This window comes from Salarias fasciatus, chromosome 2 (assembly GCF_902148845.1).
Source record: "Salarias fasciatus chromosome 2, fSalaFa1.1, whole genome shotgun sequence".
Lineage (NCBI taxonomy): Eukaryota > Metazoa > Chordata > Actinopteri > Blenniiformes > Blenniidae > Salarias > Salarias fasciatus.
Genome location: NC_043746.1, coordinates 10,342,655 through 10,364,394, shown reverse-complemented (window position 1 = coordinate 10,364,394; position 21,740 = coordinate 10,342,655). Strand labels below are relative to the sequence as shown.

General features: G+C 43.9%; 1 protein-coding gene across 4 annotated transcripts in view; it reads left to right on the top strand.

The window, feature by feature from the left end:
* The first annotated feature begins 1,613 nt into the window (after positions 1–1,613).
* The window catches only part of LOC115399484 (glutamate receptor 3-like), an 85,586-nt gene continuing 65,459 nt past the window's right edge, over positions 1,614–21,740 (top strand). For 2 of the 4 annotated variants that reach the window (XR_003932651.1, XM_030106915.1), the window contains exons 1-2: positions 1,614–1,885; positions 2,342–2,500. Coding sequence is in view for 3 of the 4 variants with exons in the window: in XM_030106915.1 (XP_029962775.1) it covers positions 1,807–1,885; positions 2,342–2,500 (238 nt within the window). In the remaining variant the exon portion in view is untranslated. The remainder of the gene's footprint in view (positions 1,886–2,341; positions 2,501–21,740) is intronic. The other 2 variants (XM_030106902.1, XM_030106894.1) reach the window with 1 other exon arrangement.

Genomic DNA, 21,740 nt, shown 5'->3' with positions numbered 1-21,740 from the left:
TTGGTATTCTTTCAATTAACAGTTTTGTATTGCACTTCAGTAAAACAACATCACAGGTGGCCTGTTTTTTTTTTGTTTCCAATCAAGCCGCCATCAGCATTTCGAATGGAGGAGCCGTGCGATGAGCCTTTGTGGAGCCGTCTGCAGGTCAGGGTCTGACATTGCCCAGCGTGACTTCATCTGCTCAGGTCAAGCAGCCAACATGCCACGACTCTGACACACAGGCTTTCAGGACCAGCAAATCAATGTGATGCCGTTCGACATGCATCCCCAGAGACCCGCTGAGACCCAATGAGTTGTGAGAACAGACGTCAACTTTGACCCTGTTGGGAAAGAAAATCCCCTCCTCTGATGACTTGTTCACACTACAGCCTCACTGGATTGACAATAACGGCACACTTCCCAGTCCACTTGTCTTATTTAGGTTTTAAAATGACAACATGGAGAACGATCAAACAAGTCGATCACCCTGATCGTCTGAACCACTGTTATTTTCTGTTCTCGTGCAAAGTACAGCCTGAACAAATCAATAGTATTGTCCATCTGTTAGTGATGCCAGATTAGCTGCATCTCCAGCAGGAGCAGGTTGTTGTAGTCAGCAATGTTCCAACAAATTCCAATGTGGAGCTTCTTTTTTTTATTTTAATGCAAAAATAGGAAGCAGTGTTTTGTTTTGTTTTTCTGTGGAAGAATAAAACTTGAGTCTTATACTATTAGTGGCTGAAGCTTCAGCCATTTGCAATGCAATTAAAAACTCAATTTTCAAAGCACTTTGGTGAGGGTGATAAATGGGCCAGTAATCCCTTAATTGTCCAGAATCACGGGAATGATAGATGTTTCATTAGAGGGAAAACTTGAGGTAAATAAAATGAGTTTACAGAGGAATGGAAGTTTATTAGCACTCAAATTACTCACTAAATGCACGTGTGCATTGTGTGTGTATTAAAAGTAGTCAATGTTTTTAGTGATCTGTCGGAATTCATTAAACGATGGTGTTTTCAGGACCATGGACAGCTCCGGTGGCTCTCTGCACTGCCTCTGCCAGCACGTGCTTTTTCGTGTGGGACTGTATGAACCACAGAGAGATCCTTTCACTTTTTTTATTTGAGAATTCACCGTTCACCTCAAATATTTCATCCTCGAAATTACTTTAATTTTTTTTTTTAATAAATAAGAGGGGGCAGCATGGGCTCAAACTTTTTGGATAGTGTGTGTGTCTCTTAAGGGGGAAACGTGGCTCATGTTTGCTTCATGAGACGCAAAGCCATCCTTGAAAATGCAGCAGCCTCCACAGCTCCGAGTGGCCGGGCCATTCGGAGTCACTGGCCACCTGAGATTGCAGTGTTTTTTTATCGATCCGGGGAGCAGCGGGCGAATATTGACAAGTGCCGCTCTTATTCCGAGCCGTCGTATAATCCGGCGGACTGAGCCTTTTTTTTAATTCAACGTCAGATCAAGTTTGACCAACACCGGCCCGCTGCGACGGGTCCAATCGGAGTTCAGATCAGCTCCTTCTTCCTTCAGCAGCCCACCCCTCCTCTCTCTCTCTCTCTCTCCCCGGCTCTGTCCGTCTCTCCACCTTCCCTATCTCTCTCTCTCTCTCTCTCTCCCCCTCTCTCTCTCTTTCTCTCTCTTAGTTGCAAAAAATGCTCTGCAGCTGGGCTGTACCTCAATGAATGAATTGGTGCACTGTGCGCGACCATCCTCTCGCCCCTGGATTTCCATTGCGCCCCGCTTTCATCCCGAACATATGAATTTGCTGAGACAGACCCTTTTAAGGAGTTGAACAGATAGGTCGGAGGAAAAATGGCACAGCGCTTGGTTTTCTTTCTCCTGTGGCTCTTTGACCCGTCGTTCGCAGGATTCCCTAATCAGATTAATATCGGTAAGTGTTCCCGGTTGCGGATTGTGGTTTGTTCGGGGAAAATTTAATGCAAGATTGCAATTTCATACCGGATACGGCGCGCGGAGCGCTGCGCATAGAGGAGGAGGAGGAGGAGGAGGAAGAGGGGGGGGGAACAACTTGAATATCCCATATGCTGCAAGCCGCTGGTTATTGAAAACTAATGTAAAGCAATTGCTAGTGTCGACTGTGTGATTGTGATCAGCGGTCCGGCAACGGCCGGGATTTTTAATCCAAAGAAGCGCGGAGACGGTCAGTTCCTCCGAGTTACAGACAGGCGCGCATCAAAATGCAACGGGAGTTGTTCTCCAACAGCAGCTGTCTCTCCTGTGTGTGTCACCACAATGCGCATGGAGTTTGCCCACACTTGGTGAAATGTGGGCCCGTGTTGTGACTGTGGGAAGCGCTGTCTGATCCCGGTGTGTCTTGTCTTCAAAGGGGGGCTGTTCATGCGCTCCACGGTGCAGGAGCACAGCGCGTTCAGGTTCGCCGTCCAACTCTACAACACCAACCAAAACACCACTGAAAAGCCTTTCCACCTCAACTACAACGTCGACAACCTCGAGTCGTCCAACAGCTTCTCGGTCACCCATGCATGTAAGTGCGCTTCCTCTTGTCGGTGTGTCCACATCACATTCCAGCCCACTCCTGCCCCCCCCCCCCCCCCCCCCCCCCCCCCCCCCACCCCACAAGCGGGCAGAATTATTTATGAGCAACTCACGTGAAGCTTATAGAGATTCACCATTCACAAACTCCCTCTCTGACTTCAGCACCTTTTTGTGGCGTATATAGAATTTTTGCATGATTAAAGAGTTTCAGCCAAAAATTTATCAGTCTCATTATAAGGTGTTATGGAAACGTTTGTCATTTGCAGGGTTTTTTTTTTTTTTTTTTTACTTTAAGTTTACAAAAGGTGGGATGTATTGCAAATACGCAGAAAAGGGAATGTATAATAATAACATCCCCTGGTGACATGCAGTTAACAGGAAATTACACAAATCCCCTGTGACATGCCATCACTGGAGGAGGTCAGGGGTCGTAATGCGGAGCCAGATATGCTGATCGAGGTCTTCAAAGTGACTCCGTGTTCACTGAATATCTTTTGTTTCATCACTGAAATTGTTCACTAATCAATAAGAAACATATTTACCTATGTTTTGTATGATATGGGATTTTTTTTTGTGATGTATTTGTCTCAGTAGGTGGTACAACTTCACCTTGCAGCCGTTTTTCCTTTCTCCACCTTCAACAGCGGCGTCTTGAAATCAGCAGAAAGAGAGGAAAATTGAACAAAATGGAAAGAAAGGGGCTTGACAGCACTTTTTTTTTTTTCACAATGTCCTTTTAAATGGTGACTTCAATTTGGCTGAAATGCCGCCTCTGTAGGCACACGGCTCCCTGCGACTGACGGGGGTGCGTCCCGCCAACCCCGGTGTGGTATGGTCATAATGGCCCCTCTGACTCTTCATGTGCCAGAGCGTCTCCGCCTGCTCCATCCTCTGACTCCCCCTGTGCTACAGAGCATCTCCCCCAGCATTGCAGAGTCAGCTCATTAGCACTCAGCCCTCATAGCACCTCACTGTGCTGTCATTGGGTGAAAGGGGAAAAAAATCCATAGCTCCCCAACCAACGCCAGCAAATGAGTTGGGCTCAGACCTGCAGAGGAGGTGGGTCTGAGCAGCGAGGGGGATGAAGCGGAGCGCCGTATCGCAGGAAGCAGGGCTGCAAGTTCTTTAACCGAGGCATCCATAAGAAACAATAAGCAAATGAGAGTGAATAAATAATAGATAGTGCTGTGCAATTTCACGCATGTTGAAGAGGAACGGGAGCATAGAAGGGAAAGGCTTGATATCAGAATCTAATTAAATTCAGGGGCAGACAGAGCTTTTGCAAAAGGAAGGGGCTCCTGTGGGAGCCGTGACCCCGTTTCTTATTTCTTGCTGCCACGTCTTTGCATCTTCGTCAAGAGTGCCGTCTCAGAAGTGCCTTAAACTTCAGATAAATAAAAAAAAAAATAGAGAAGGAAAAGAGAATGTAAGCCTTTAATGATTCAAGCCAGCTAATGTAAAAAATAGAGAGGCACTTATTAAATATCAACGTTTTCGGCGCTTGGACGTGCATGTATAAAAATATTTCCCTTAGTCTTGCAAGATTACAGTCAAAGTCATTTTTTAATGTGAAGTTGATCAACAGACTCACAGCAAAGGCTGTCCTTCAATCATTCAGTCTGAGTTGCGGCTTTTATTTCTGTCTAATTTGTGTGATGTATGATCTGAAACTTTTTTTTTAAGAGGGCGCCATGAGACTACTGTCAAGCTGAGCTCACAAACCACAGACAGCTCATGCTGAGCTCAGTCCACATGCACCTCGGAGTGTCTCCACCAATGTGGTGAGCAGAACAGAGATGACGGTTATTAAATATCACTTATCTGCTGACTTCCAGGCCTCTGAGACAACACAGAGTTTTACATTTGTCAGCGCTGTTGTTTGTTCTGCAAGCTGTCACAATTATTTAGTGGACATTCAAATTCCCTGTGTCATCAATAGCCCCATGTGAATGAGTCAGACCTTTGTCAGCAGTCGCACGCATCCACTTTATGATTGGACAAGGTTTCACAAAAGTGGCATTTATGTGGGTTTGGGGAGGAGAGCTATTTTGGGACAAGCTGCATTGCTTTAATCAAAATGAGCTCTGGCTTGCCTTTTTTTGTCTGCTTTTTTTTTTTTCTTCTTCTTCTTTTTTTCTGATGTTATATTGCTTCAGTGTGCTTTCTGTCTTTGCTCTGGGACAGTCAGTGCCAAAGTCCTCTGACTCATCACAAAGATCACACCCCCTCATTTCCTATACATCCCTCCGACGTGCTGTATAACACAATGCTGCAAGTGGAGCCGTAAGACATGCATTCAAATTAAACTTCAGTTCGCATTTTTGAAACAAAATATGGAAATCCTCAGCCATTATGAAAACATAAGTCAGTATGATTTCTCTCAAGTCAGTTTCACGTCCCAGGCCATTAATTGAATTAGTGACCGTCAGAAAAAAAAAAAAAAAAAACAACAACAACAAAAAACAACAAACTTTGCATGGCTTCAGTAATCCTTAAGGCCTGGCTTTGTACTGCAGCGGCATGCTATACGCTCCGGTGGTAACGCCGTTGTTGCTTTGAAGTGACATCAGAAATTGCGAAATGTGTAATTACCAGTGCAGCGTCCATAATAGCTGTGGAAGCAAGGAGTCAGGTACGCTCACAGAAAAGCCAGGAGTAGTTCAAAGCAAAGGGTACCAGTTTGAAGAAAGCAGAGCAGACAGCTTTAATGTTCCTGATGGTCACGGCCAGCCAACTTAATGACACCACCATCCCTTTCTCTCCTGTTTACCCTTCCGCTTCTTCTTCTTCTCCTTCTTTGTCCTCCTTTACCTGAGGCAAGAAGAAAAAAAAAAAACATCAAGCGTCCCCCCGCGTCTCCTTGCCATGCTATTTATTAGATTACTTGCCTTGATTCTTGTTAAAGGCAGATTTTGCACTGCTTGGCTTTTGAATCTCATCTCACTATTCCTCATTCCTCATTCTGTCATTAAGCTAATGGTCTGTGTCCCTTCTGCCAGCGTTTTTACATGTGCCTACCCCTCTTTTATTGAATCCTTCAGGTCCTCAAACCCTGGCAGTAGCAGATGCTTTTTTGGCTTCACTGTTCACCCCCTCCCTCCTGTTCTTCTTCTATTATTGGTCACGGACAGAAGCGCTTCACTCCATCACCAAGGAAAAAAAAAAAAAAACAAAAAGGCGCAAAGGGAGAGAAACAGAAAAAAGTGCATCAAGTCTTACTGTAAACACAACAAAGCGGGGGTTAAACAAATATGAGGAAATCTTAGGATATATCCCAGCTAGTTTTTGCTGAGAGTTGCATTATAGAATTGATCCTGCAAAACTGTCTGCAGTATATCGCATAAAGTGGAATAATTTATTGGCAACCGACCAGCGATGCAAGTAGCCAGCCAAGAGACAGTCTATAAGGGCACGAAGCCCCCGTGAAAACTGCAATATCCTGCCTTTATTCATGTACGGAAAGAATAAATAAACTACGGCTTAATCTGCGAGCTTGTAAAGTGTAGGAAGTCGTATCTGGTTTTTCTTTGGCGAGAGCCAATGCTAGCTGATTTCCCTGTTTCCAATTCTTGATGCCAAGACGAGCTTTTCTGTCTCCAGCGACTCGAACGCCATCCCCGCACGTTACATGTTCGACCCGACGAAAGACGTTCAGACAATGAACAATAACACGGCTCTGACGGGGATAGCAGTTGACTTATATAGTGCAAGAAATTTCACACAGCAAGACTTGCTTTGTCAGTCAGAAAATTAATTAGTGCACATTGGGGTGTATTGCACTCTGACTCGATGCGAGATTGATCATAATGCGGAATGATCTTTGGCGACAACATGCGAGCAGTGTCAGTGCGGGTGAGGATCAGAAAGTTTACGGAGCCAATTAAGACGCACGGCATTTTGGCTTCGCGCTCAGGAGGAAAACTGCAACAGATGCTTGCATTTACATGCGCCTGCGATATCGACATCGCCGATCACGTTAATCATAAACTTTCAAGAACACGGACTCCGAGCGCTCGTATTTTTTCCGTCGAGACAGCTCCTTAGAAACATCTTCTTTACTGACCTTTACGCCCACCTGGAGAGTGTTTGCTCTGCACATGTTGCCGTGAAACACCAACAGTCTCTTTATACCGGCGGCCCACACTATGACTGAGCACATGTGGCAAAAGGCATATGCTGTGAAGCACAGACCAACGGGCCCTTATCAAATCTTCACATGTATTGCTGGATATAGCTTTTGGGGCTGCTGCCGTGGCGGCGTGTGAATGGATGGTAAACAAAGCGACAGGGAGACATGTTTTTCCAGTGTCTGGCCTGACAGAGACAGGCCATGGTCGAGAGAAGCTCCTCAGGTGATTGTAGTGGTGCCACAGTTCTTGTTGTTGCAGCCTGTAACTCAGCTTGAAAGGTGTGACGAGGAAAACGTGGCAGGGGAAGCTGGGAGAAAAAAAAAAAGAGAGAGGGAGAAGCTGTGTGGTGGGAGGGAAGACGGAGACAAAGACTGCAGCAAGATACAGGAGGAAGAAGAGAATGCGAGGATGGATTTTTTTTTTTTAAGGTGGCTTTGGGTATGTCTGCTGTAAGTGTGTGACTGTTTGTGAGAGGAAGAGAGAGAGAGAGAGAGAGAAGGAGAGAGAGAGAGAGACGTCTTCAGGCGATGGGGGTTGTACCAGGACATGCCATCATAGTCCAGCTGTGTTGGGGGCACAGATGGAGGTTTGTTTATGGATTCACAAGCATGTGCGTGCACATATGCACAGAGACAGACACACAAACATACCCTCTAAAGGTGCATGTAGTCAGACACAAGAAGATAGGCATGTCATATGCGCTTCTTCACATTTGTTCCACAGCAAATATTGGCTGAACTAAATCACCATAGTAAAAATATTTCATAGTGTCTCCAGTGCAAGCCATATAACTTCAAAAAATATGATAAAAAATGAAGAGTAAGCATGTAAAAATACATTAGTAAGCACTGATAAAGCACCATGACAGTGCAAAAGCCTCAGAGAGAAGCACGAGCCAGAGTGCACTGATGTAATGGTGTGATTTTGAGGCCAGCAGGTCAGGTGGTCTCGAAGGACCACAGAAGTGGTTCAACGTGGGCCTCAGTCAAATGAGTGGAACAGAAAGGGCCTGCAATGGGGTCGCAATGCTCTGGGAGCTGGAAGCTCCTCAGGAGAGCAGCGGGACGTCAGCAGAGGAGAGAGACTGACAGCAGAGCTCAGACAAAGAAGGACGAGGCATGGAGAAGGTTGCCGGTTGTGTGAGTGCAGTCACAGTGAAAATGTTTTTAAACAGCTGTGACTTTATAAACTATTCTTTACACTGATAGAATTTTAATGAAACCCAAATGAAATGCTGCTCCTTTACATTTTGTGTGGATGGCTAATGACTTTCTGCAAAAATCTTGTTGGCATGGTTATTTCTACTGGTTTTGTTTTGTGAAAATCACATGAAGTTGAAGCCTTTTCATACATTGCACACATATTAACAGCTTGGAAGACTTCCAAAGGCCAATTCTCCAAAGGGATCATTATTTTGACCTAATTTACTGGCCATGAGACGCCCTCTGCTGCTTTAGCCTTCAGTCAGGCGGCAGATTGCTGAAGCCGCAATGAGATTCAAAAAAATTAAAATACAGAACATTGAGTGCACTCAAGAGCAGATTCAGTAAATTGAATTTTTAATCAGTTATATATCAAAAGACCCTCTTAAACCCAACCTGAGGAGAGGTGCTGCTGTCACAGTGTTATTTGTCTTGGAATCAATGACGATGGCAGATGTTGTTTGGTAAAACAACAGATTTCCTCCCCTTGCTGCTGCGGTGGCTTCAAACCTCCACATAGCTTTCACACACACTGGGCATTTGGCCATTTTCGGCAGCTGTGGAGTATGAAAATTATTTTTGTGTCGGGGCAGATTTTTGATTTGGAGGATCACTAAATCACATCATGGCTGAAAGGTTTCTCCAAACCTGACAGTTTCAATCTTTCCTAGGCGTGTTCTGTCTGTCTGTGCAGATGTTTTTGTTTTTTTGTTTTTTTTTTTTACTTTGCATTGATAGCCTGCTCATTTTTTTTTTCTGAGCAAATATCATGAGTTGCAAAATTGAATTGTTATTGGAGTACATGATTATGAAGTGCTGGCATGTCACCCTGTAAGTATCAACTTCCTAAAACCCACAGTTTCATTACAGAACGATATAATGCAGTAACTAATGCTTTTAATGTAATGGAGTGTAAAGCTATTTGGGGTTTGAATAAAAGGCTTTTGCATTAAGAACATATGCTTCTATAAAAGCTATTCATGCTCTCGCAGCATGAATAGCTTCCGATTATTTAATTCACCAGTTTTATGTGTACTGTGTGGCACACTGACCCACATGTGAGCTTTATGGCGAAGCCGTGGACCCAAGGTGTAGATCAAGCCCCCTGTTTTTTCCCAGCGGACATGATGCAACATGACAGCCCATCTATGCTCTGCACATCTGCTCACCAGCGCTGGAATAATGGGCTGGTTTTTTGAACTGCAAGTCAACAATGACAGGCTAAGTCTGTCTTCTCCTGTTGAAGATGATATCAAGACAGCCTCGTGATGAACAAGAGGAGCTGGCTGACCGTAAAAAAAGCAGCGATAAACACAACGAGAGACCCCACAAGGGGAGGTGCAAAGCGCCGTAGTGGTGCATTAAACACATTTGCCGGTGTGCTCTGTGCAGGAGGAAGTTGTTAGTGATAAGAAGGAGGCACAACATGTGGCGCATTTTAAGTGAAATGAACGTGGGGAGGTAACTGTAGTGAGCTGTTCAACTTAGGAGCAGCGTGGAAACACACACCGAGTCCATGCCATGGCTTCTCCCTGTCAGCAGAACCTCTCAAAGAGAGTGTGGGCTGTTACTGGAAAGGACTATTTTTCATCTCAAAATGCCATTTACCTTCGTGCAGCAGGGAGGGAGCACGTACAGGAGGAAGAAGAAGAAAGGGCGAGCAACACTCAAAACTTGTCACTTGCAAAGATCTTTGGAAGTGCAGTCTTCTTTTTTTTTTCTTAACTTTTTCTCCCGCTCTTTCTTTCTCATTTTCTATCTCACTCTCTTTATATATATTTAATCCCTCCCACAATGCCCATTACAGCTATGTTCCCGCAGTCATTGCAGTCACACTCAGCTATCTATTGGCCATTCACTAGACTCCTCTACAATACCCGTAATCACTGAATCAGTAATCCCCTACTTGAGCTGGAATAGCACATCCGCATCGTGCCTCATCGGAAGTTGCTGCATTGGTCTGGCTTCACTGGGTCCTAAAGAAATCAAGGGAACTCTGTCGTCTTCCTCAGTGTGAGCCGCTCGCTGCATTGTCCTAACCAAGGTCAGACGTCCATGTGAGAAGAAAATACTGGGTATCTCATTTATGGAGAAGTCAACCGGAAGCATTATTGTTCGCCTATGTGCCGTTTCGTCTCAGCAGAGCACTTAGACTCCGTCATTGTTGTTTTGGTTTCCCTGTCTATGTGCGTGTTGAGGTCTAAAATCTGTATAAAGACAGTCAAAAATAAAGAGGACATCAGGGCTGAGTTGCGATGAATACAAAACACCAACAGGGAGTGTCACCATGTACTCCCCCAACTAGTAAATATTGGATCACAGTGCGACAGGGCTTCCAGCTTCCAGCGCTCCGTCTGCCGACTGAGCAGATTGATCTGCACGTTTCTGGCCGGTTTCAAAAGAGGCAGTCGCTAGCAGAGCCCTGCCAAAGCAGCATGTCTGTGCAGAAACAAGGGCTCCATCATAACTGATTGCTTGTGACAGTTCACAGTCGCCGGGCCACTGAAGCATCATAACCTTGCGAAACTAGTGGATGGGCACTCTAGCATTCAGGCTGAAGGAGAGGAGGAGGAAAAAAAAATATTAACATATTTCTTGCAGTGTTACAAGATGCAAATGAGACTTGCTTTGCCATGAATAGCCTCTGTGGTTAATATTAAACATATCTTATGTAATGAATGAGATAATGCAGACCCACACCTCTGCAGATAGGCCGGATTTATATATTTATGTGCATTTGGTGCGGCTGCTATTACGGTTGAAGAATGAGACCGTGGCGGTGTCGGAGAGGGGTCTGTTGATGTGTCGGAATAAACAGCTAATGACAGTGAAACAGAAATATCTTCGGGCAAGGCTAAAGAACAAATCCCAGGCCTCTCAAATCACTTTAGCTGTGTTGTCACCATAACAAGCGCCAATACACTTCACATTGTCCACTGATTCACGCGGAGTGCATGAGCCCAATCACATCTGCATGAGTGCTGTAAAAGAGTGATAATCAAATGAGCATGAGTAATAAGCTGGAATCTGTTGTACACATTTCTAAAGCTCCAACGGTGCATTGGTCATCTTGACGGTTGTCGCCATTTCCGCCCGTCAATCCTTATATAAAGAAGATGTTTGCACACGAGGAAAAAAAGCTTAAATGAGACGCAGTGGTGTGATCTTGCTTAACATGTTTCTTACCGCTGTTCTCCTGTCCTGAGTGCTCACTATTCCCATGAGTGAGAATTAAGTGAACATGATGTGCTCCTTCAACCATGACCCTCCTCTGTTTCTCCCTCCAATGGTTAATTCGGAAAGTGCTGTTGTGTGGCCCTTGCCATTTCACACATGGCTACGTAAAAACCTGTGGGCGGTTGCTCCCAGGCCACTGTCCGTGTTTGTGTGTCCATGCATGACTGTGTGATGAAATATTGAAGTGTTTTATCATCCTATCATCGGCCATTGGGTAGCTGTCAGTGCCGTTCTTGTCCTTTATTTTATTTTCTCCACTCTTCTTTATCTCGGCGGTATGGCTTTATTTTCTGCAGCATGGCGTGCAGATCAGGAAGGCAAACCTCATCTGGACCCATGACAGAGCTAATCCATCGCAGCTGCAGAATGAAAAGGCCGTTTGGAGTGAATCCATTCCAAAGACCTCAATGGAAAGCTTCTCTCAGATGCCGGTGCCCTTTGCAGCTCCGACAGTGCTAGAATATGATGAAAAAAGACACGGCCAAGTTCAGTGGCTCGGCTATGCCTATTAAAGGAGGGAACGGTGGAGAAGAGGGAGGCACAGTGAAAAACATGTAGAGCCGGAGTGACCACTCGGTGTGTTTGTGTACGTGCACGGGCGCTGGATTGTAAGAAGATAGCACATCAGTTCCATTTCCATTCCTTCACATGCCTGTCGGCTGTGTAACAGCTGAACTTGTGCAAAACGCAGTCATTTTTCTACACCTCTGAAGAAAAGCTGCATATTTTATATAGTAGACCTGCAATGACTGTAATGTGGAAAGTAGCCAAAAGTAGCTCTTTGAGATTAACCTTCCATAAAGGAACATACAATGTGTTTGAATAGCCGTGGTTTAATAACCGCTCGCTAAATTGACCGTGAGATTGAATAACATGTCTTTTTAAATATGTCAAGGGCACAGATTGTCATATATGCTCTATCTTCTGATGAGTATTTCTTCGCACTCTGCGCAATGCTATTTTCCTCCTACCTATTGTGGTGTTGCTGCTGCTGCTGCCGCAGCTGTACAAGTACCGTCCCTAAGCTGTAAGGGGATAGACTTTGGGTCTTTTATGCATAAAGAAGCTTAAGTTTGGAAATTGCTCCAGAGTGGACAAAGTTTTTCCAAAAGTCAGTGAACATTTGACTTCTAATTTCAGGGGTTTGTCTCTGTGTGAAGCCGTTCGGCCCGAGGTCACCTTGTAAAGTGATGAAACATGCAGGAGTAAAGAGGAATCCTTTTGCATGACTGATATTTTCCTATCAGCCTACTGTGATCAATGCTCACAGACAAAAAGCCATCATACAGCTTTCATGCTTTTCTGAAATGAATTTTAAATTTGCATGAACTGACCCAAATTCCATCACAGTCCATCTTTTGTCCTGTCAAAACCTTAAATTTCAAAGCCTTGAGCTTTTTGTGACTTGCCTTTATTGGAACATGCAGATCACACAAAACTAGAAATCAAACTGACACCAACAAATAGATATTCAAAGACCTCTCAGAATAAAATAGAGTTCATATTTTTCCTCATGAGAGAAAACTTGTTACTCTCTTTTGTTCAAGTCACTCCATGAAGTGGCTCTGAAGTGAAGCCCTTTGCTAAAAATCTTTATTGGTTTCTGTGGTTAGATTTGTTCGAGCACAGTATGGGGAGTAAGGTACATTCTCAGGGTCTGCATACTGAAGCCTCAGAATATAAACGGATTAAAGCTCACTCACTTACACAGCCCTCTGTTTTCCAGCTCAGTCCTTCTGGTACCTCTTCCAGCATTATCATTCAGGGATGGCGCACCGTCTCAGCAAGGGCACTAATAAGATGAAAAGTGGCGCTGGACTCTACATACTTAACCGTGCCTGCATCCAGGCTGAAAAGAAGAGAGGGAAGTCTTTAAGTGATCTCTTCAAGGTTAAACAACTGGTCCCATCTCCTGTCCTCATTGACTTATTCTATTATTCTTCAGAGAAAGACAAAGTGCTGGGAGAGACTAGTCCAGGAAATGTGCTGCTTTAAAATTCGGCCCCGTGATCAACCCGTCCACAATGGAAATCCTTCAATGGATTGGTTTTCATGCCATAGGATATGAACGGTGATATGTAATTTGATTAGCAACACCAGGGGCAAAGGCTTAGTTTACATGCGCAGGAAGAGGACTTCATAAGATTGCCAGATAGTGATCCCCTCTAGGTGTCCCTGTGCAGCACGCGCTCAGCTTTGTGCATTTAAGCCGTACATGAGACACGGGAATCTGAAATCCCCCTAAAGGACAGAAGCAACCAGTCAGGAAACATTAAACTCAGATGATGTGCTCTCTAACTGGAATATGGAGATTTCAAGACTCCTTGCATTTTTGTCTCGCTGATGGGAAAAAGAGAAAAAGACAAAGGGAAACTGGTTTAGTAAGTGGAGATAGAATTGATGCGCGGGAGAAAGACCCGGGCATTTTGACACTGATGGAAAAATATATTTGCCTGTCTGACAACGGTAGAGTTTACTCTGCTTTGTTTTCAGTCATCCGAATAAGAACAAGAACAGGAGAGGATTTCGGCTGCCAGGTATTTTCCCTGCTGTGCAGAATTGGATTCAAAACAAGCCAGTTGGGTGCGGCACTGTATATCTGAAATATCACCACAAATTCTTAACTCACTGAAGCCTGGCGCTCCTACAGTCACCTTGAATAATTTAAAAGCATATTCTCAAACTGTTCAGTTAATTTTTTTTTAACATGGTGGCAGGCTTTTTTCACATGTGCTGTGATTCAGCAGAGCTCATCTTCCTCGTTTCGAGTGAAGGCAAAAACCAAAATCGCCTCTGAAACCATCAATTTGAATGTTGTTTTGTGTTGTGTTGAACCGAGTCGTCCGAGCTCTGTTTCATAGCTGTCCTTGTCACCCCGCCTCCTCGATTTCATCTCATTCCTGCCAGACGGCGATTGCGCTGCGATAGGTGACTCGGGCACGCCTTTAAGTGGCGGTCTGTCCTGATGCAGTCCACACCTCTCTTCCACCACCATTCCAGTGGCCTTCCTCACGTTATACACCATTCTCTCCTCTTTCACAATCATCCCGCAAAGAGCAGCATGCTTTAGGCCCACAGTGCTGATTGGGAGGATTAGTAGTGTGTGAGGGACTTTGTCACCAGCTTCGGGGAAATCCAATTACAGAATATCATAAGCCTTACATGTTTCATGCTCTGCTGAATCCGTCTTAAAAATGCACACAGCCATACTGAAAGGGTCAGCGCTTAGCCGCTGTCCTCCCTGTGTGTTGCGGCGACATCCTCCTGAAGGTGAGCGGAGTGATCATCTCTGAAAGGATAAGACAAGTCCTGTAGCACTCCTCTCGCCTCTGCATTGCAGCAAATGGAGAGTTGTGTGTGCCTGGTGGAGATGGGATTGTTATTTGTTCTACGTAATGCACTGGGATCTCTGAGCGCGGCTGTCAAGATGGAGCAAGGGCCGAGGGTTTAGGTATGTTATCTGATCACAGAGATAGTGCTTAATGGCGCACGGTGGACATCGGCATGCAGAGTGAGATTCCTCCATGTATCGTTGGAATCTTATCGAGCCGACTCTCCATCCCACGAATCTCACAGCCGCCTCACGACACCTTTATCAGAGCTTCACAAATGGACAATATATTGAACATTTGAAAACTATTCGTGTCCAAACCCCTTTGCTCCTGTCGCTCTGCATAATGAGGAACTGATGGCATTGCCATGATAATAAAGACATCACCCCGGAGTCCTTCCTATTGACCTGCACACTGCCTCCAGTCCACGCTGTTGTTCCCTGTTCAGACAAAAGCGTGACGCTAAGACCTTGAAGGTGAAAATATCTGTCAGAAGGAGATGGAGCTGAGAGCCATTGACTCCCTTGAGGATTGCTCACCGGCCAATCTCCCAAGTACAGGACTATATCATCAAAATGGCAGGTGAAAAGGGAAGGGAGCCGATGGTGGAAGGGCTGCAGAGAAAAACAAGACAGGAAAGAGAATAGTAAATGAACTCTGGTGATGTGTGCCACTTCTGACCCCGGTAACTCAGGTGCTGCGGCGAGGAATGCATTTCCAGCACAGTCTTTTGATGGGGACTCGCCGAAGTGGAAACTTTGATGTTTTACTGAAGACCACTAAATGTTTTTTAATGAATGAGACTTAATCCTGTGAAGCTAGCAGTGTAGTAAAAGACACATGTCTTCTGACAAATGCATTCTGTGGATTTGATGAAAAAAAAAGCCGCTTTAATCTTTAATAATACCTAAGAAGCGGGAAGCGCTACTCATACTGCATAATATTCCCATTTCAGCTAAATAATTTCAGGCATATTTTAGTTTGTCCCAGTTCCATTTATTAATTTATTTGTTTATTTAGAGTTATTATTTTTCTATTTCAGGAATACTTAAGAATACCAAAAATCTAATATTATATCATCAGAGTTGTCAGTGAAAATCATTCATAGATCTAAATTATTGGAAAACATCACGTTTAACTGAGGAATTGGATCACACTGCAAAATAAATAATCACACAGTCCTTAATGTCCTCAACATGGAGTCCAGAAAATAACAGAAGGCCTCAAATACATGCCTTTAGACTGTGAGAGAAAGCCAAACTACTTGGAGAACTGCATGCACAGGGAAAACATGAAAACTCCAACAGAAGGACCTGCTCAGCCCTGACACCTCTGAGCTCCCTCCATGATAAAATCACTTCCTTCAAAGTTAAACAGCCATATCTTATCTGGACTAGACTGGTTTTAAGTTTTATACAGCTCTAAATAATGCAGCGATGTGACGAAAGGCTCATTTCATTTGTTGTCATCCACTTTCGAAGGTATTATACCTCAGACATTATTCAGGGTGAGGGGAGAAGGGTGAATAAACCAGATCCTGGATTCTTCAGTAGGAAAGTGGAAAAAAAAAATCTTTATTTCTTCTAAGTCAAGACCTTTATTTGTCACAAGCACAATTACACACAGTGTGACATGCAGTGAAATGTGTTATTTTGCTCAACAGCAGTGTTAATGTTACAAATCGACAACTGGCCTCTTCCCACAGCGTCTGCAGAGACAGAAGGAAATCTTCCCTAACAGGCCACCTTTACACTCAGCCAGGTGTTTACGAAAACAGATACATCCCCCTCTACGTTTTCAAAAAGAAAAAAAAAAAATAGCACAAACCCACTTAAAAGGAGCTACGATGAGCATACTAAACCTGTGAGCAGCAGTGTGAGCCCTGCAAGTCAATAAATGGTAAACACAGGACACACACGATGCGTCTGTGGCATACGGTGATGTTAAACCATGCTCTCTCTTTCCCTAGCTTTGTTTGCATGTAAACACATAAAGATTGCATTTTCTGTATATGACAAAAACATTCAAAATGAAAAAAATATCTATATATAAATGCAACAACCTCCGAATCTCAACTTCAAGATATCAATACTGATGTGATGCTGAGAGGAATAAACACCAGGACATCAACTGTGTTGGCTCCATGACAGAAGGCATCCGCTCCACTGAATGAGTGTTCAGCTCTACACACCCACAGCCGCCTCCTTACGAGTGCAGCAGGCTGTTGTCAACATGACCTAAATGGCTGCTTAATTTGATCTACCTTCACAATTTAATGCAGATAGTAAAACAGCTCCTTTACTCACGTCACAATGCTGAACTGCAGTCAAAATGACAAAATGGGATAAAACAACGCCCATTTAAACTGGAAATGAGATTTTATGGTCATCATTTCACGAAGGTTTATTACTATTTTTAGATTGTCCGTTAAAGTGGACCTAAGCGCTGTGTGACATCCGAGTTGAATCTAGAAGTCGCTACTTCAACAAATTTTAAAATTTGGCAAATATTTGCAGACATTTTAGGCCTGACATTAGATGTGAAAATGTATTGGCTTATCCATATGCTGTGGTGGCAACTCCCTACCAAAGTATGCAAGCGTGAATGAGATCAACATTCCATCATATACATAAAGGAACTGCAAGTGTAACTCAGTCAGCGGCGCCTGACTTGTTTTTATTTTAAACTCACTTGAGCAGTATTACGGCCTTCGAAGAGAAACTCTGCAGAATGTGAAGGAACACAGACTGTGGTCACTGCTCTCCTGCTCATGCAGTTTTCTTCTTTTTTGTAAATTAAAGAACGGTTTCAGTTGTGTCCTCGCAGGTGATTGGTCTCTTTTGATTGGCTGTTGCCTCAGTGAAATGCTAAACCTCACTTAACGCATCCTAAACATTGGCTCTAAAAGCATTTCCACCTTTTTTTATTTGTAGAAAATGCATTTTGGGATATCAATGTCTACTTTCACCGGTTTAAATGCTATTCTGTCATTAACTGGAAATTACTGAACCAAATCCTATAAAGAAAAGACACCCTTTAGCCAATACTCTAACAAGATTACTCATTAACTTGTGGACTATTTGAAGTTTCTTTAAAGGTTCATTTTTCTAGCTATGGATTTCTTTGAGGCTTAAATACAATTCAATTGAAATGAAATTAACGTGGGTGAGTTTGGACTTTATGGGGAGAAAACACACGGCTGTAAAAGAAGGGTGCGCTGGATTTATAGCACCACAAAATGAGAGGAGCATTGCAAAACGGAGTGCAGCACTATAATGGTTTTTATTTGCTTTTCTGTGTTTTTGAGTTTGAGAAAAACCACAATTCCAAAGACAACCTTAAAGAAGAACCAGCTCTATAAATTTCTAATGTTTCCAAATTCAGAAACTAATCTTGTTGAATAACTTGACCCAAAATAAAGAAGCCAGGTTGGTTTCATTGCAATCCCAAAATGGGTTTTCTCTTAAAAGAGAAAATGTTTCCACTGCTCTTGTTTGGGAAGCTTCAGGAGTGTTACAGAGTTTCACCAATCAAAATACTATGACCACTGGTTCCAACCACGTACTGCCATAAAATAAATTAATGAAGAGTAAAATATTCTAAGTGATCTAGTGAATTTGATTGTTTTTTTCCATACAATACACAATTTTGCCCACACAAGCTGAGTTATTCTGTAGAAAATATGCACACGCCTGACTGAGTTTTGCCCGCGGCTAGCCTTACTTTCAAGCATATTGATCTTATTTGCCTTAACACACTTTGGCAGGGCTTTGCCACCATATTATGCTACTTGTCTTATTAGAAATGGACCAAGTTTACATACATGTTGTGTTGTGTTGCAGTAAACAAACAAATATAGCATAATTTTTATTCATCCTGACCCTGAAAAAAAGCTATGCTTGCTTATCATAAGTGTGTATTCATTCCATCCTACCATCCACGGCCCACTTTGATGGAGACTCATTAAAGTTACAGTGCATTGTGACTTTTATTACCATATTTAGCAAAGAAGGAGATGTTGGGTGTTTACAATTTGCAGTTGCATGCACTTTATAGGTACAATAAAACTCATTCATTTTCTGTTATCAAAGCTAATCATGTGAGCTTCATTGCGGTTTTGTTTGACTAAAATAACAAGATGACGTTCGCGTACCAAACATGTTTAAAAAACAAAGTATCAAAACTGTAGATGGGTAAGGCGATAGGAGGAACAGTGAGTGTAGGAAGTCAGAAACCTGTCCTCGGGATGACCTGCGCTCTCTCTCTCTCTCTCTGTGGCGGAGCTCTAGGCTAAGCAGCCTTAGTGACAAAGCATCCCAGGGGCAGGCGGCGTGCTCTCTATCATCCATCATCACTGTACTGCTCAAACACTCACGTACATGTATAGGAACACACACACACACACACGCCTGAAAGCACAATTACATTTCTCTACAGTGGATGAAATTTTTAACTCAGAATATTCTCAAAATTTAAGGAATAAACACAGAACATGGCAAATCCAGGCTTCAATGAAACACATCCATCCATCCGTCCATCCATCCATCCGTCCCCAGGGCCTTAAGGAGGTGAGCAGGGGTCATCCTACTCAAACCACCCCGGCTGGTTTTTCTCAATGTGGAGGAGCAGCGGCTCCACTCTGCGTCTCTCCCGGAGGGCTGAACTCTTCACTGCAGGCCCAGACCAACATGTCCCAACCTCGACCATGAACAGAAGATCCTGCACCCTGCCTGGACGAAGGTCACCATGACACACCCCTCAGACCGGGCCTGGGGGTGGCGTTTGCTGGCCAGCGTCTGGTGAACGGGTGGCCTACGTGTCGTGGTCCGACACATCCTGAGTAAGCCACGCGGAGAGGCTACGTGGGCCGAACACCCACCACGTCCATCATGGGGAAGCAGTGCATTGCTCACGCAGTGCGACAAGCCACGAGGCGTTCTGTTCCCCTGCAACAGAACCCGGCGAGCAAATATGATGAATTTATTTCCTGCATGAAGCTCCTAGCTTTTTTTTTTTTTTTTTTTTCTAAGAACTTGCTTATTGTGCTGCCGCCTTTTATTCTCAGCATATGCATATTTATATTTCTTGGCCATCTCTGCACCTGTACTGCAGTTTCTCATGATTACATCATTTTATATTTAAAATGACCACTTCGCAGTCTCAGAATACTCAATACCTACATCTATTGTAGGTAGTAAATCTTTTTTTTTTTTTAATTTTCTAATGTGTACGCTGCTGTCTCTCAAAGCAGCAGCATACATGGAAGTTTCCAGTATAAAGAAGTGGTGGGAGTTAATTCAGCAGGACCAGTAACAGCTTCTTTTTACCCTTTCCACGCGCCATCACTCTTGAATAGTTCTTGAATCTGGGCTTAACAGTTTCAAGCACTTCACATCTTATATGACAGGAGCTGATGCAATCCCCCAGGGCCCTACCAGCTATCGCTCTCCGACAGCGGCCCTTCTTCGGCGCAGGACCGGCTGGTCCGGGTGTAGGTGGGGGAGGGTGGGGGCTGCCAGCGAGAGGAGCTACGAGGACCAGAGGGAGAAGAAGACCTGAGGTGCAGGCAGGAAATGGAGGACAAGTGGCTGAGAGGAGAAACAACGGAGCCGGGGAAGAGAAAAGGGAGAATGTGGGTTTTGTGAAAGAGGCAAGGAAAACAGCTAAAGAGATACAATCATCATTGACATTTACTGTTCCCGGCCTTCTTCCCAAGGCTGCGCAAGGCTCTGGCTCCTGGGCCGCAAAAGAGCATGGAAGTCCAAATACTCCAAGTGCATGAAAAGGCTTTTTTTCTTTTTTTTATGAATTAGCTCAGCGTGCCTGCGGGATACCACATATCCCTCTGAAGTAGCATTCCAGGCCAGCCATCTCAAGTGATGCATCAGAAATGTAACATCCCCGTAGCACCGCCGAGTGTCCTGATTATAGAAGGGAATGAGGGCGGCACACTGTGTGTGTTTGACCAGTGAACTGGAGATGGGATGCATGGTTCCCTGCAGCAGGAAAAGGGAAGGAAGAGGAGGAGGGAGAAGAGGGAGGAGGCGCGCTTAGCTGCAGAGGAAGAGGGAGAAGAAAAAAAAGTGGCGAGTGAGATAAAAAGGAGGAGGAGGAGGAAAAGAAAAGGAGCTGATGATATGGAGTCATGTTTTTTTCGCCTTCGTGCAGGTCCTTGTAATGACTGTCAGCGCGCAGATAGTTGTCTGAGGACTTGTGAGTAAATCAGCATTAATGAAATTCATGGTGACACACAATCACTGAATCATTTCAGCTGATGTGTTATCTCTTCAGAGCTTCAGACAGGTTCAACCACCTCATTTCCTCATTGAGCGCCACATTTGTCTCCCTTCTATTTAATTACAAAGAGACAAGAGGCTTTTCTCCACAGCAGCCCCCCGTGCCAGGACTGTGCCACGTATATATTTTTTTGTATTTTTCCAAAGTGGAGCAGCAATCTCTGGTCCACCGATGGAGCGCAGCGATATTATGGGAGAAACAATCTGAGAGGGGAAAGAGAGGCACTCAGGTGGAGAGAGATACTGCCATGCTTGAAGAGGTAGTGTGCTTTGGGGGACGAGCAGATGGCCAAGGCAAAAAACAGGCAACAAAAGAAGAGGTCAAAGAGAACAGTGAAGACAGTGCAGAGGAGAGAGGCCGAGGGGTGTTAAAGGAGGAGAGGTTTAGCACCGCATGGGGAGACATCTCTGAAAGAAAAGAAGTCATGCAATACTTTTAATGTATATGGATCTTTTCTTTACTTCACTTTAGTTTCATTTGAAAAAAAAAGTAAAAATCAATGCACGACATTGGATAAATGCTTCTTGTACCAAAAATAAACAAATAAATAAATAAAATGTGCTGCTGCTCCTGCTCATATTTGCATTTCAATCACGTTTGATAATACTTGTCATTATTGTAGTGGTTAAAGAAACACATGTTGATTATGACAAGTCAAATGAACAGTCCACATATATACACAACCATTAAAAGGATTTCTTGATTTATTTAAATCCTAATTAATAAGTGAAAAATGTTCTCATGCAAATAGATTTCACTTTTGATTTGCATTCATTTTGTGGGCAATCAGCTGTATTAATGCGATTGTCAACATGTGCAAAGTGGAGTGCTTAAATGATGGAGGATGGAGAGCTGAATGTGCACAAGCACAGAATTCAATTCGGTACCAAGAAGCTGGAATTGTTGATGGAGAGACACATTGAAGATACAGCAAAAATAGAAGAAAAAAGATCCGAATTTGAATATAAAGTGCAACATGTTAGATGATCTGTCATAACTTCAACGCTGTCAAGACAGAAAATGAAAAAAAT